This window comes from Topomyia yanbarensis, chromosome 2 (assembly GCF_030247195.1).
Source record: "Topomyia yanbarensis strain Yona2022 chromosome 2, ASM3024719v1, whole genome shotgun sequence".
In the NCBI taxonomy this organism is placed as follows: Eukaryota; Metazoa; Arthropoda; class Insecta; order Diptera; family Culicidae; genus Topomyia; species Topomyia yanbarensis.
The window spans coordinates 414,705,249-414,722,186 of NC_080671.1; the positions used below are offsets into that span (position 1 = coordinate 414,705,249).

The window sequence follows — 16,938 nt, forward strand, 5'->3', positions numbered from 1 at the left end:
ATACCTGGCAGTGCTTGCGGCGTTGATCTTCGCACAGGAACTCTAGTGCAGTATTCGTCGGCATCGAATGGCGGAAAGCGAATGTTCTGCCGGACGATGATGGCAGCATAGTTGAAAGACAAAAGTATTGATTTTGCTCTCCGTGATGAGGATAGACATGTTTCCAGTGCATACATTTTAATTGCATCATCTGAAGCGAGCTGTCCAAATTGGCGTAGAGAGAGAAAGAGCGCATCTGAAGCATCGATTAGCTGATACGCAACTATCGTTTGTTGGAAACTATTGGAATCGGTTTGGAAATTTCGAAATGGTACGAACCGTACCGTTTTTAATAAAAAAAAATACAGTCGACCGTTTCTATTAGCATAAAGCAACAACGCGCAAAACTGCCAAACTATCAGGAATCAGGAATCTGAATATATTGGCTCAAATGGCATGTTCCCCGTATGTAGTCGGGGATTTGTGCCTTGCCGTGTGTTTTCACCCATTTCCCGAGCGGAAGGAAAGGATAAGGAGGTGTGGGGAAGTAGAATTGGAAGGGTGGGAAAAATAACAGCCCAAAAACAGAAATAAACAACAGGTAAGTTAAACTCACAAGTAGTTCAACTTGCCAGCGAATAAGCCTAAAGCTCTTTACCACATTGGATAAGAAACTTTAGTATGTCTCTGAGTTTGAGCCGTCTTCGTCTATATAAGGACGGCCGAAGACTCGAAATCGCAATTGCGCTACCGCTGGGCAGTTGCATATCAGATGATATGAGGTTCCGTAGTCGGATTCACAAAGATCACATGAAAAAGACTCATTGCGCTGAATAGCTGCCATGTGAGATTTTTCGAAATCACTGGGCACGGTTGTTCTAGAAACGCCTTTATTTATTATTTATTTGTTTGGCTTTAACCGCACAGGGTCATTCGCCATAAGAAAGGAGATAGTTGCAATACATTTCACTGATTTAGTTTTTCTTCTTTGAGATCAATTGGCTATTGGATTGATGAGGTGTTGAGCTCCGGAATGAAGGCAGCTTGCCAGGACCGCGGGAGAGCCTCCCCAGCGCACGGTTTTGGTATGTCGGTGGACCCACTGAACGATGGTGGTGGGTGACTTGTTTATTTGCGGTTAGTCGAGAGACCTCCCCAGCACCCGGTTCGGATGTGGCGGAAGGCCCGCTGAGCGTTCGTGATTGATGAGCTGGCAGATTGTCGCAGTCGAAGGGCCGCGGGAGAACCTCCTCAGCACCCGGTCCGGGTGTGGCGAAGGGCGTTGATAGCAATTGGGCTGACGAATAGCGGTTTAGAAGGGCCGCGGGAGAACCTCCCCAGCACCCGGTTCGGGCGGTGGCGGAGGGCCCGCTGGGCGGTGGTAGTAGTTGGCATGACGGATTTCGATTGTAGAGGGGCCGCGGGAGAACCTCCCCAGCACCCGGTTCGGGTGTGGCGGAGGGCCCGCTGGGCGGTGGTAGTAATTGGGCTGACAGATTGCGGTTGTAGAAGAGCCGCGGGAGAACCTCCCCATCACCCGGTCCGGGCGGTGGCGCAGGGCCCGCTGAGCAGTAGTAGTAGTGGTTGCAGTAGAGGATGGTGTGAAGTTAGCCGGTTCGCGGTCCGTCTTAGAGAGATTCGAGAAGATTGGCATCTTTCAGGAAGGCAAGTAGTGCCTCTTCGTGCAATGGGTCGTTTGCCAGTGTTTCTCGAATCGAGGAGGGCAAGTTGTGATGTTGCCGTACGTTGTTGAACTCCCTGCAGTTTATTAGTAGGTGCTCCACCGTGAGTCTAGTGCTGCAAGATGTACATATTGGAGGGTCGACGCGGGTAATGGTGTGGACATGGGTGAGCCTCGTATGTCCCTCGCGGAGGCGGGATAACGCTCTTTGTTCAACTCGGTTTTCGCGGTCTGTCCACTTTTCGAGGTCTCCCTTTGCCTTCTGAGGGTAGCCTCGGAGAGTCCTCCAGTGAGTGATGAAGTGCTCAGAGGTCTTCGTCTTGAACTCCCTGATGATGTCGGATGACGGTACCTCATTAGAGAACAGGACGCGAGAGTGTCGACCGAGCGCGGCCAAGTGGTCAGCATCCTCGTTACTGCGGATTCCGTTGTGTCCAGCATATGGTAGTTAATGAGTCACAGGATTTTTCTATGGCTTGGACATAGGGGTGCTTGGACTCCCCTGATTCCAGCGCTTTGATGACTGAGAGGGAATCGGAGAAGATCACTGTAGGTGTGCCTTCAGGTTTGTTGGTAATCGCAATGACGATGGCGGCGGCTTCCGCGGAGAACACGGAACACACGGAGAGTAGACGACGGGCGAGGCCCGCTCCGATTCCGCTCACACCCGCGCCCGCCCCCTCGCCAAGTTTCGAGCCGTCGGTGTAGATGTGCAGATGGTTTGAGTATTTTTGTTCGACCATCTGTAGAAATTTGGCTCTGGCGCCCGGGGAGGAATCGACCGAGTTGGCCCACCGACCAACGGCGTTTACGGCAGCCTGCAGCTTCAAGCTGGTGCGGCCGGTCGTTTTCCCGATCGCTACAAGAATCACGTCGTCTGCGTACATGAATACGAATATGCCTTTCGGGAGCATGGCAAAGAGGGAGTTCATGCTGACTAGGAATAGTGTAACTGCCAGCGCCGATCCTTGGGGCCCCGTTTGCCTCCCAAAATAGGTCCGATTGGTTTCCTCCGATACCCACCCTGAAGCTTCGATCACTAAGGTATTGTTTTATGAAGCAGCCAAGGTTTCCGCGGATACCCCATTGATGCAGCTGGCGAAGCACTCCTTCGCGCCATACCGTGTTGTATGCCTTGGCGAGATCAAGGATGGCAATGTCCGCATGAAGGTCGTTGGCTATGGCGTCGCTTAAAATTTCGCCGAGGCAGCCTAGATGAACACTTGTACCGAGTCCCTTTCGGAAAGCGAACTGCCGACGATCAAGATGATCTTGTTCCTCGAGGAGGGTTAACAGGCGTCTGTTCATCATTTTTTCCATCGTTTTCCCAATGCAGGGGAGGAGACTGATAGGTCGAAAGTCATTCGGGCTTCTGGTTCCTTCGCATTTCTTCGGGATGGGGATCATGAGGGCGGTTCTCCAGTTGTCTGGTAGAGGCTCGCCTCCCCAGTTCCTGTTGAATCCGTCTAGTAGCGCTCGCTTGGCAACTAGAGGTAGATGTCTTAACAGGGGATAACCGACGTCGTCGAGTCCGGCAGAGTTGTCTTTTGGTGTGCTTAGTGCAATGGCAAGTTCCACCCCGGAGAAAGATATGTTGTAATTTTGACTCGCATCTGGCGTGAAGATTGTAGGAGTAGCTTCTGTGGCCGTCTTCGTTTTGAGAAAGGAGGGTGGGAGGGAAGAGTCCCCCGAGATCAATCCGAAGTGTTTCCCGATTTCGTTTGCAATATCGGAAGGTTCAACTGTCGTGGTACCATTGAGCAATAGTGCAAAACCGTTTTGTCTTCTTTTGCCACTAAGGGCATTTACCCTTCTCCACAGTGCCGCAGTCGACGACTCGGAACTTATCCCGCCCAGGAAGGCTGTCCAGCTGGCCTCCTTGGCTTTCGCGATGGCTTGTCTGGCCTGATTCCTAAAATGTCGAAAGACCGCCGATCGCTCATCCCATTGATGATTGTCAGGGGGAGTATTTTTAAGAGCTCGAAGAGTTTTTCGTCGATCTTTGATTGCCTTCACTACTTCTGGGTTCCATCAGTGAATCGCCCGGTTTGGTGGTGCTCCGCTAGTTCGCGGGATGCATGATTTTGCGGCCTGAGTCATAACTTCTACGAGTTCCTCTGGGGAGTAATTGCGGTCTCGATCGAGGGCGTCCGAAATGTTGTCTTCGTAGGTGGGCCAATCCGCTCGATCGTAGATCCAACGGTGGCGTCGCGACGTTAATGGGGGCAATCGACCATGAGAGATTGTGATAGGAAGATGATCACTGTTCCCAATGTCGGCTAGGACCGACCATCCGCAGGCTCCGGCGATGGAGCTAGAGCATATAGTTAAGTCTATGGCGGATGTGGATCGGCCCCGGAGAAAGGTTATACTGCCATCGTTTAGCGTCACGGCATCACTGTCTTCAATTGCATCGATAATGGCGTTGCCGAGATGGAACCACCTTTTTTATCCCCACACTGTGTGATGCGCGTTGAAGTCACCCATTAGTATGAACGGAATCTGCAGTTGCTTGAACAGATTCCGCAATTTGTTTCCGACGTCTTTTACTTCTTGGGGGATGTATATGGACGACGATCAGGTCGGTGTCCAGTTTTACCAGCTCGGACGGAAGGTCAGCTCTGGTTCCTCGGCCGACCGTCTGGTAGAGGTTTGATCCTTTAGCTGAATCCCAGGTGTAACGGTGCCCGAACCACGGTGATGGATCCGTATCACCTTTTTTGAGCTTACTGCAAATGGAACCTTAATTAGGAATATTATCAAGTAAAAACCTGTTTTAATCCACCTAGTGGTGCAATTGCGCCTTTTTCATTTATCCAAGCTATGATTCATTAGCTGGTTTTGTTCAATAGAATTGTGGAAATGTCTATTACATTCTTATTTCACTTAGTATCCCAAGACTACCACGAAAGTAGACGCAGACTCACTTTAAACAAAAAATTATAGGGAAGACCGGGGCTAGTATGTGGTGTTTTCAGTTTCCATTTTTTACCTCTTTGATGTAGATCTTGCAAAATAGAACATGCGGCTGTAGCCAACATCCCTGAATTTTATCACAGTGTTTGTTGCATTGTCTTTGTTTTATAGACAAAAATGTGTGACCGCCAATTTTCCCCGGCCCCGGCGGTATGTATAAATACGCCAGAAAATGGAGATTCAATTATATCAAAGTTTCGTGCTGAATGTCTTTTCAATAAAATTGTATATTAATCAACAATTGCCAATATATTTCAGTCTCAATACCCCGGCATTTTACTTTGACGCGTATACCATATTCAAAAGCATATTTTTGAAATTCTTCAGGCGATTGGCCGAAGTAAACATCCCCTGAATTGACGAGATACACAAAGTTTTTCTTTGGAGTGAATTCCAAAAATAAAAATATTTGATGACTATATTTGCACTGTAAATAGTAGCGCCAACTTGCCCCGCGGGCGTCACCGCCAACTTACTTCAACCGCATATTTCACAAAAAAAACTATTTAAAAAATAACTTTAGTTAATGGATAGATTTAATATCTATACGGATACCGAAAGCTCTTTTTACGCATTATCGAAAAATAAAATCAATTGAGAATGTGTTTAAAATTTTAAAAAAATACTTGGTATGCTCGAAAACACAATATCGCCCACAACTTTTACAAAACAAAATGTTTTTAACGAAAACACATTGGATAATAGGTTTCACATAACTTGAGCTACACAATGAGAGACAGCGCTATACTACCCATAATCGCAAGTCTGTCCCATGTTCTATGGGATTCCATATCCACATGTGACTAACTTGCGATTATAGGCAGTATATGTCTAATAGAAACGAAGACAAAGGGATTCCGCCAATTTACCCCAACCACCAACTAGCCTCGGGATAATATTCAATTAACTTAATCAACATGAGTTCAATGTTATCTTCATGCGATTCAATATTTGAAATGTTGGTGGAATGGGTTTGGAAGTGGAGCCGGGGAGAGGGGGGGGGGTTAGTAGGAGGATGCGTCGAAAATCCTTCTCTTATTTCGGTATACAGCCGTGTTTCAAACATTATACCACAGCTTAATGGCTTTTAGACTTGGTAAAAATAAATCGGGTTGCTTTATTCGGTTTTCGGGGACCCGGATTTCCTGAAGCATGTTCCAGTGTTGGGATACTATTTGTGAATTTCAATGGAATACTGGTAATATGGGCATCCAAATTCTTGGAATTGCTTCAGTAGGCTGTATCTCGTGGTTTTGAAACCGTCTGGTGATTTGACCCCGGAACGGACATTCAGGAGCAGGTTCACGTGGAGCCGTGAGTGGCCATTCAGAAGTCTAATTGCCATATGGTTCCGTGACAATGAACAACAGACTTCTGATACAATTTGAAGAGCTTTTATACTCATATTGCTTGGACATAATTAAAATTTACAAATCATAACCTAGTACCAGAACATTACTTCGGAAACTCTGGATTACCAAGAAGCAAATCTATTCATCTTCAATTTCACAGAATCAAAAAGTGGACGAGCTCTTGAATCCAAAACATCTAATAGTGTTCAAATCGGTTAAAGAAAGCCAAAGTTATAAGATTTTAAATTTGTGGGTACCCGGGTACCCTCGTCTCCCTTTTAAAGGTTTTTTTTTGTTGGACACATAACGGTTAACTTATCTTGTTTCAATATCGATGGAAACGTCTGATAAAAAAATTGGTGTAGCGTCTTTTCTTTATTAAAACTGACGAATTTATTAACAGAGTTCTATGACAGTAGCGAATTATGTGGAATAGGGCATTGTAAAAAATTTCTTATATTGTGAAAAATATCAAAGTAAGCTCAGATGCCAAATTTCACATCATTTGGACAATTCTAGACTCCCGCCCACTTCGCTTGAAATTTTTGAAATTGGTTCTATGGGAAAATGTGGAGGAAAAATATATTAAATGCTATAACTTTTTAAGTAGCAATCAGAAAATTACAATTTATGCCTCTTTTTAAAAGCAAATAACCTTAGTATTGGAATGGAGATATTCCTATTCCTTTAGAAATACGGAAAAGTGGGGTACTGGGTCATTTTGGCCCCGAAATCCCCTATTTTTAAAATTTTTCTGCTCCGTGATGCAAACCATATATATTTTGCAGTTTATCTGATGCGAAAAAATCTCAGGAATCGAACGGAATCTATTGGACCTTTGTCCGAATACGAGAAGTTGGGTTTATAGGGCTTTTTGAAATTTATATTAATTTTTATCGTTTTCTCGTGCATATATCTCTATTACTCTTCATTTAATTTTAATAAATTGTACCTTGTTGAGCGTGGAAAATTCTTAGGAATACAACAAAAATATATCCGTTTGCGTTAAAATTCAAAAACATCAATTTTTTTTAAATTAACTCTGCAAACCACATTTTTTTCACTAAATGTCCTAATACTTCAACTTTACCTGTTTTTCCAGGTATGAAACTTTTCTTATGTGATTCCTAATCGCATTTTCACTATAAGTAGTAATTTAAATAAGAATTTTGTTGTTAAATGGGGTTGATATGTGCGATTTTATGATAAAAATGTAATATCGAAACTATATGTCAGATAATTTGATGTTTCTGAATTTTACCGGAAACGAATCTATTTTTATTTTGTTTCAAAGGATTTTCCACGTTCAACACGGTACAATTTATGAAAATTAAATGAAGAAAAATAGAGATATATGTACGAGAAAATGATAAAATTTAATATGGATGACGAAAAGCCCTATAACCCTAACTTCTCGTATTTGGACAAAGGTCAAAAAGGTTTCGTTCGATTTCTGAGATTTTTTCACATTAGAAAAACTGCAAAATATGTATGGTTTGCACCAAGGAAAAATAGGAGATTTTGGGCTCAAAATGGCCCAGTACCCCATTTTCCCGTATTTTTATAGAAACAGAAATATCTCCATTCTAATATTAAGGTTATTTCATTTAAAAAAAGATATAAATGGTAATTTTCTGATTGCTACTTCAAAAGTTATAGCATTCAATATCTTTTTCCTCCATATTTTCCCATAGCACCAATTTCAAAAATTTCAAGAGAAGTGGGCGGGAGTCTAGAATTGTCCAAATGATGTGAAATTTGGCATCTGAGCTTACTTTGACATTTGTCACAATATGAGAAGGGGCGCCTTTGAGGATTCGAATTTTTTTTTTGCGATGCCCTAATGTGTAAATGTGGAATTAATCAATTTTGTCTTGCAGATTTACTTATTCCAGCATAAGTTGATACGCACTGTTTCATATGAAGGTGCTTTTGTTTGTTATACTAAGCTCTATTCCACCGCTTATAAAGTGTTCCAAAGGAAGGTCCCTGTCCTATTTTTATACTGGAAGTTTATATCCGGTTTTTATATTCTAATATATTTGAAACGGGTTTTACGAAGCATGTTCTGTTCTTGCGACTTTTATTTTCGTTCGCTCATTTAAGAACATTATCAAGTAAAACAGTTTTTGAATGTTTCGAAAGCTTTAAGTTTTGAAAAGTTCTTCCTAGCAAAAATATCGGTTTTTTAGTCTTAAAAAGCCGATGTTTCGATATTGGATATTTGGACGGCTTTATCAGTTTTTGGTAACGGTAAAACCGGTACTCCCAACTAGGGTTCGTCGCGGTTGCGGTAATTACCGCAACCGCGCGGTATTTACCGCACCCGCACCGCAAAATCTGCGGTGCGGTAAGACACTTTTTCCCGCGGATGCGGTGCGGGAAAGAGCTTTTACCGCGCGGTTTTACCGCAACCGCACCGCAAAAAAAAAAAAATTGATGAAGTGATAATTTCGGTTATTCTAAATTGATAAACGGACTGCTATTACGAAAGAAAATCTAGCTGTGTCCGAAATATTTTGACGCTATTATTTTTACGACATATTTTGGACACTAGTTATTTTATACTTCTAAGTAAGACTTCACAAACTAACCATTTCAAATACATAAAATAGAAGATAGAGACAAAATTATTAGGTCATTTAAAAACAATAAATTTTTACTCTTAAATTCAATTTAAAAGTGCATCACTTCTTCCGATTTCTGTTGGAAATTGTTGAGTTAGGAATCGTTTCCGATATCAATTTTTCAACTGTGAATTTTGAATATTTGGAGAAATTAGAGATAAACTAATTATGCTGGGACTTAAACACAACCCAAAGAATATAATTATCTTCATCAAACCAAACGAATTTGAAGTAATTGGAAGTAAAGGATACAAATGTATTAAATCGTCCAAAATAAGGAGGGGTCCGAATTAGGATGATTATTCTATCATTCGTTCATCAACATCGTATTTCTATCTTCTTTGATTGCTGTGTGAATTCAATGTGAGTCAATGCAGTTAATTTTATTGGACTCTTTCTCTGCTACATAACTTTTTTTCGCGTACTTCCATTCAAATTTACGATAGTTTTCTACCAAATTAAGTCCTAATATTTTTCAGTTAACCCTTCAGCACTCGCGCGAATGGTTCCCCGAATGAGCAGCCGCTGTTGCTGAAAGAAGATTTCGCTAGAGTTTTGGAAGGAAAATACAACGGCGCGTGTGCTGGAGGGTTAAGACTATTTTGTAGCTTTTTTGAAACTATTTTTGCCAAATACCACATCGGTTGACTCCCGTCCACTTTAATTGAAGTTTTTGCCATTGGTTCTTTGAGAAAATATTATGGGAAAATACATTAAATGCTAGAACTTTCTAGAACTAGCCTTTAAAAAATTACACTTCATATATTTTTAAAGGGAGTTATCTTAATTTCTGAATGAAAATACATATGTTTCTTGAAAAATGCGGAAGTTAGAGTTTTGGGATATTTTGTCCATAAAACCCCCTATTTTTAATAACATTTCTGCTGTATGTTACAAATCATACATTTTTAGCAGTTTTTCTAATGTTCAATAATTCTGTACCGGTTGAGACTGCACAGTGGGACGAGCTCGGACTTAAGTCCATATATGAAGGTTCTGCGATATTCTCACTAGTATTTTTCTCGTATCAGCTGAGCCATCAGAGACATTTTCGCGAGATTTTTGGTGATTTGAATGCAAAATGAATTTTTGACAGCTTTTTGAAGGGCATAACTCAAGTGTTTTTTGCATTATTTGACCATAGGAACTACATAGGTTATTCTCGTTTTTCAAAGAAACGGTTGATTTTATGAATTGCATTACTTCACCAAAATTATCCGTGTGATAAAATTACATCGTAAAATCGCCAAAAATAAGTCACTAATTGGTTTAGTTAGTGTTTAGATAACTGTTTGTCATGAATTTCTATTGAATTCGAACTTCTAAAGCGATAACAACAACGACGCCTGTGAATGCCCGCGATCACACTATGCTCATTCGAAAGCTTTTCATTTTCTCTTTAAAATGAGCCTATGCTAGTTTTGCGAAAACTTGCGATGAGCAGTCAAAATTTGAAAAAACTGTGAATGGAGACGCATGGTTATTACTGATATTTAATTTTAATATCCACTTTATGACTAGAATAATGACACTAATTTATGCACAACTTTCAAATAGCATTTAGAGCATGATCCACAAGGGTTTTAGTAGTGATCAAGAGTAAGGAGCCGAATGGGAAGTATGGTTTTTAAGTGGTAAAGGAATTAAGAATGTTTAAAATTCAGTAAATATTTTCAACCATCTCAAATGTGTCATAAAATGTTTCATGAACTATTTTTGCTAACTTACGCAATAACTGTCAAATTGAGTGGACACAGTTGAGTTCTAGTCATTTGGTGAGACTATTTTTTCCGAGTTTGCATAGTGCTGATATAGCTTAAGGGTATGCGATATTATCTTAATAAAATAAGACCATTTTTAAACGAACCATATACGCGAAAAAAGGATTTTGGATTTATTTTAATTTAAGGTATGAAATAAGCAATCTAAGCAACTTAAAACACACCTGCGAAAACAAAATCGTTGACCATCTTGTTGATTAGTGAATGTAAATCAATATTCCACTAAGACGCTCAAAATTTTTGTTTTGAAAATAAAAAAAATGTAGTTTTCATACCAAGTAACCCACTAATGAATTAAACATTCCAAAATTAGTCGATCACATCTTATTTGATCCTTAAAAATAATATAGTCATTTCTAAAGACACATAATGAGAATCAATTCGTTTTAATACGGAAAATAAATTCCAAAATTACAATTGAAAGAAATCTTTATAAAAGACAAAATATTTACTTTTGAGCCACTCTAATAAGTAGTAAACTTAATTTCTATTTTCTATAACCAACATAGGAATTCAGCGCACAAAAATGTCTAAAAAATGTTTGATCCTTCACAACAAAATAATTATTTTTGAGCCACCCTAATGTATAATGAAATTTTTTGCAAATGTTAATATCAAAAACGATTTAGCACACGAAAATTAATATACACAAATTTTAAGAACGATTTAGAAAAAAAAAATTTTGAGACACCCTAATGAATAATAAATGTTCATTTTTGAAATGTTTTAATATCGAAAACGAATTCAGCGTACCAAAATTACATAAAAACGTCCTATACGAACCGGTACGGAAAAGTTTTGACTTTAGTCCACCTTTTGTTCTAAGTCGTGCCACTGTGGACTGGACTCCTGATTAGATGTAATGTATAGAGCAATTTTTTTCGTCAAATATGGCGTCGTTCTTATTGATGAAATACAATGTTTTTATTTCACTGTATTGGAATATATGCGCTACTATATAGAAGCACTGGTATTTCGACTTTAAATTTTTTGTTGAAATTCCTTTAAGAATGAAAAGTAGTTTTTACTACGTAAATGCGAAAATCATCCATTTAATTTTCATATGTCAAACACATTGAAAATATGACAATTTAAAGAAAAAAATACTTCATTTCTTATTACATTTTTATTACATTTTCATTACATTTTTTCAATTAGCTGGAGGGTTGCTAAAATAAAAGTTTTCCTATTACTGCAGCACAACGTTTTTGAATGTATAATGCTTGCATTTTAAATGCACGGAGTTTTATTAATAGAAAATGCAAAAGTTGATTTTTTCTTAAACATTACATTCTGAGGAGTCTCTTAAAGTTAAATTTCGTGTAAATAAGAATAAAATTTTATTATATATGGTTATACAAATGAACAATTTTTCATCACAATTTTTAAAAATATAAAAATTTACCGCATTTACCGCATTACCGCGCGGTGCGGTGCGGTAAATAAAGTGCGGTTGCGGTAAGCGGTGCGGTTTTGATATTTTTTTGCGGTTGCGGTGCGGACAATCCATTTACCGCCCACATCCGCACCGCGACGAACCCTACTCCCAACCCTAGGTGGAATATAAACTGTTTTCATATACTCCTCCATTTTTGCCGAACGCAATTGCTTGCAAACCAAAATTTTTACTGATTGACGCAAAGATTTTTGAAGGAACCAATCCCATACTTCGCAATTAAGGCCCCTGTTGGAGACTACACCATCAATCTCTACCTTCCGGGCGGGTATGTAGACGAGATACTTCTTCGTACATGGCCAGTGTTATTTAGTTAAACGACGCACATATCGATGATATTAAATGGTTTATTTTGGCTTGGTCCTGCAGTAGACCACTTAGTTGTATTAGATGAATAGGGGAACCCGGGGCTATTCGGACCTACCTAAGCAAATCGCCCTTTCAAGTGGATAGATGTGGGAATTTTCATTTTCACTTACACACACCATGTCTAAACTTTTGTTACTATGGAGAGAAATCATTCCAACGCTTACCATCCACTCGGGAAAAAAGTGTTCTGCCGGCTATTTATTAAAAAAAAAATCACGCTTTTTTATTAGAATTTTTTGAGCCGCCAGTGCTACTATCAATTTTGTTTGAAGAAATAAATTGTTTCAAATATTTTACACAAACACCCCTTCCGCGAAGGAAAATACCAATGCTTTGCGAATACTACTTCAGCTGTAAACTGTTTATTAAGTCGGGTCTTCTGTAGTATTGGCGGCTCGAGAATTTATATGCATGCTCAAAGCAGATGGTAATTTGATGTAGTTGTTTTGATTGGGCCTGTTTGTACAACAGCCTCTATCCCAGGTAGTTTACATCAAGCTTAACCGTTATGCATCCGACGTGGTACCCGGGTACCTTTTTAGGTATCAATTAATGAAATTCCTATGTTTTATCCATAGCTGGAAATTGAAACTTTGTGATATCTTAGAACTTCACTAAGTCAAGCTTTTGGGTTAATAATATTGTTGATATAGTAAGGGGGGAGATAGGAGGGGCTCCTGAATATTTTTACTACGTAACAAGCCGACGTGGGTACCCGGGTACCCACAAAACTGACACACCAATAACTAAGGTAATTTCCAACCGATTTTGATGCTTTTGGGACTTGGTAAAAATGAATCGGGTTACTTCATTCGGTTCCCGGGAATCCGGATTTCCGGAAGCAGGTGCCAGTACTAGGATACTATTTGTGAACTTTAATGGAATACTAGCAATATGGGTATCAAAATTGCATCAGTAGGCTGTATCTCGTGGTTTAGGAACCATTTGGTGATTTGACCCCGGAACGGACATTCCGGAGCCGTGTGGGGCCGTGAGTGGCCATTTCATTCCAATTCCATTTTTCAAATTGCCATAGGGTCCCGTAACAATAAATAACTGACTTCCGAGACAATCTGAAGAGTTTTGATACTCATATTGCTAGGACATTATTAAAATTTACAAATCATGCCCTAGTACTGGAACATTACCCCGGAAAATCCGCATTACAAAGCACCAGATCAATTCATCCAGTTCAATTTTACAAATCAAAAAGTAGACGAGTTCCTGAATCCAAAAAATCTAAAAGTGTCCAAATCGGATAAAGGAAGCCATAGTTATGAGCATTTCAGTTTGTGGGTACCCACGTTGGCCTGTTAAAGGTGTTTTTTTTGTTGGACACATAACAGTTAAATCAATAAATGATATAACAATTTATTACGGCAAAAGGAATCTGTTTTAGGTGTAGCAAAGAGTGCTTCCCATGTCAAATGGCTTGAAGTGAGCATAATATTAGGATATCATATTCATCATTCCACTTGGGTTGAATTCCGGCGTGAAGAAATCGTTCACTAATTTATATAACGTACGTTCATGGCTGGGAAATACCAAAAGATTGAACCACATATCCTCATACTCTTTTCTATATATGCCAATATCCAACAGATACGAAATCTACCGAAGAAAACACGAGAAGGACGACGGATCGCAGTAATTTCAAACTGAAAGCTTTTAGTGGAATGGAAAATCGTTCAATTACCATAAAATCGATTCTCAATTTTGAATCCTAGCACACGCTAGGGAATAGTTAGTATTGGAGCTTCACTGTATCTTGCCGTCACGGGACTGTCATCGGAATATGCTGCGATGTGCACCGGTAGTTTTTCTATTCGTGCTAGAGACGTTCAGGATATCAGGATACCTATCAATTTGTATTGTAAACGAAATGTTCCAACACAATCGGAGGCGGAACCGGATGGGGACTGAACGGTTACTTTGTACCAATCAAGCATTGTAATGACACACAATTGTTTGCATAGGGCAATTGTGAAATATACGTTACGAATTTCGACGATTGAATTATACGTTTTCGTTGGTTTTTATTCGACACAGTTGACCGCTCTCGCACGCCACTGACATTGCCCCACTTTGTCGCCTTCATAATTCGGAACCATGTCATGCAATCTACATTCAGGTATGGATATTTTCCAATAACTGGATCATTATCAGCCGACACTAGTTTCAAGCCTTACGATTGAAATCGATTGGCTATTATGAGTAATCCTATTTGGATTGAGGATTTCGTTTCTGCATCAGCAACGGTATGCAAAAATCTAAGCCACCACAATCCAGATAACCAATGACCCAGACGTAAGCTTTTATTTTGACCAAATGTTTTCCCATTCGCTTGTTCATTCCAGGATCGTACGTGCTAGCGTGGAAACGTGGCATCGCCATACTGACGGCCGGTTCGGTGAAAGTGACACCGGACCCGAGAGTACGGCTGGTCAACGGGTACACCCTTCAAATCCTGGACGCCACCGCCCAGGATGCCGGGGATTACATCTGCCAGATTGCGACCATGAACCCGCGGGAGATTACACATCACGTGGAAATACTGGGTGAGTAGGTAGTTTCGACCGGGGGACCTCTGTTCGGGTGGTTTGTTTAGAAGGATTACCGAGCGAATGTAGTTTTGATTGGGGGTATTATGAGTGCTACCGGTGCGATGTACGTGACAGTTATACCAAGTGATGTGTACTATCTAGCTGCTCAGAAAAAATCGCGGAGAATTAAAAAAAAGTTCAGTTTTACAAAAGCAACTGCCAAAAGTCCTTTACTAATAGTAAACATTAAATTGTAAAAAAACTAATTACCAGATTCACTTTTTATGACACTGCAAAGATTAATGAGAGTCGTTTGCTTTCTTTTTCTTTCGTTTACCTCCCCCCCTCATCAGTCATCATGAACCCTCGCGCAAAAGTTTAATGACCAAAGCGACCCTTTCTGTCAAAAACAGTCGGAAGCAGGCAAATCTTCAACAAACTGGAAAAATACAAGCTTTTATTCGAGTCACTCCACATTCCACAGTTAAGTTCTACTCTTTGCCATCCGAATCCTCCTGTTGCCCCACGAAACGGACACAAAATTTTAAGACACGGTAATAAATCTTATTTGGAATTTAATCCCTCCAATCCGGAGCAAATAAAAGGCGCCTCTTTGCTTCGATTCAAAAATGTCCTTCACTTCCCGAACCGTCCCTCCACCCGATCCACGGCAGCGAGGAAGCTGAATCAGCATCAACAGCTACAGATTTAAGCTTCATTAGCTCATTTTCCCCCCGTTTGCCACGGCACGGGGCGGTGACTTTGATTAGGAGACAGAACGGAGGCGGAGTCGATTCTTGGCTATCGCCCGCTCGCAAATAAGACTTCCTCCCAGTAGTAGCAGAAATTTCCATTTTCATTTAATCTTCTAATTTAATCTAGAACGAACGAACCGAGAGCTTGGATTGTTCTTCGGAACGGTGCGGTGGGGACTCCGAGGAGGTTTCCGGGGATCGCCCTACATATTTTTCGTGGTTAAATTAACTACTCGGTAAATGGGTTTAATATGCGCATTGGGGCGAGAACTATTTTCTTAAATATATTTCAATGGACGAGCCATGTATATCTTTCATTGTCACAGAACGAAAAGTTTAATTTCGACTGGGAAGATTCTGTGCATTTTTCATTTCTGCTCTCCTCTAGAAGAACATTTATCAACCCTCCAAGGCGAGAGTGGAATCATGTTCCCCGCTACTGCGAAACAAAAACTTCAACGCTCAAGACGGATAAGCTTTAAACACAGGACAAAGGGACGCGGGAAAACAAATTATTTCCTATTTGGAATGGAAACTGTTGCTTTTCGAGTTTACCGGGTGTCGTTTGCTGTTTCGTTTGTCTTGGCACATCGTGGAAGAAGTGGTTGTGAATTATGGGGCCCTACGTTGGACGTTGGAAGGCGAAAGCGAGTCTATTTTTCTTGATGAAATGGATCAATGAAATACATAGGTCAAAAATTTTAAAAAAAATCTTAAATTCAACAAAAATTATGTGTATTATAATTTACATAAATAAAACTTCAACTCGTTCCTGCCGAACAGACAACTTCTATCAAAGCACCTGACATAATCGCTTAATCAAACCGAACAAATTCTTCTGTGGGGTAATGGGAAAACTTCTTCTCCCCTTTCCCCACAATTGGCACAAACTGTCGTAAACTTTCCAGATCATTTGTACGACCTGGATCTGAATGTTCAACAGTGATAATGCAATTCATTTATCACTTGCAAATGCCATATTTCGCAGCCACATGATTTGTGCTAATCGTAGTTTAGAAAAGATTATCTACCATCCTGCCCCCCGTCCCTTCGACCCTTTCGCCTCGTTATCGCCTGTGCTCGCAAAACCACGAGTTGGGAAACGAAAAACCAGTTCCCCAGTGAAAACGCGACAGAACAAAAGTTACCACGTGCAGAAAAAGACTATCAATTGTGCCGCAAGTTTGGATGAAAGTATTTCACCGGTTGTTGAGAGTGAAAAATTGGCACTGGCGGAAAGTTTTTTCCATATGTGTCTGTGTGTGTGAGTGTTGGCAAAATTCTTGGCGACAAAGAGAAAAGTTTCGGTTTTATTTCTAATTCTAGGACTTTTTTTTTGTTTCTTGCACCCCACCCTAACTCATCCACCAAAAAGTCGTTATTTGTCAGAAGTCATGAATTTTCGACTCAATGCGTGCT

At 40.4% G+C, this 16,938-nt stretch overlaps 1 protein-coding gene across 2 annotated transcripts in view; it reads left to right on the forward strand.

Moving 5' to 3' along the window:
- The window catches only part of LOC131685117 (hemicentin-1-like), a 574,669-nt gene that overhangs the window by 394,284 nt on the left and 163,447 nt on the right, over positions 1-16,938 (forward strand). For both annotated transcript variants that reach the window (XM_058968577.1, XM_058968578.1), the window contains exon 4: positions 14,579-14,779. In XM_058968577.1, the coding sequence (XP_058824560.1) occupies positions 14,579-14,779 (201 nt within the window). The remainder of the gene's footprint in view (positions 1-14,578; positions 14,780-16,938) is intronic.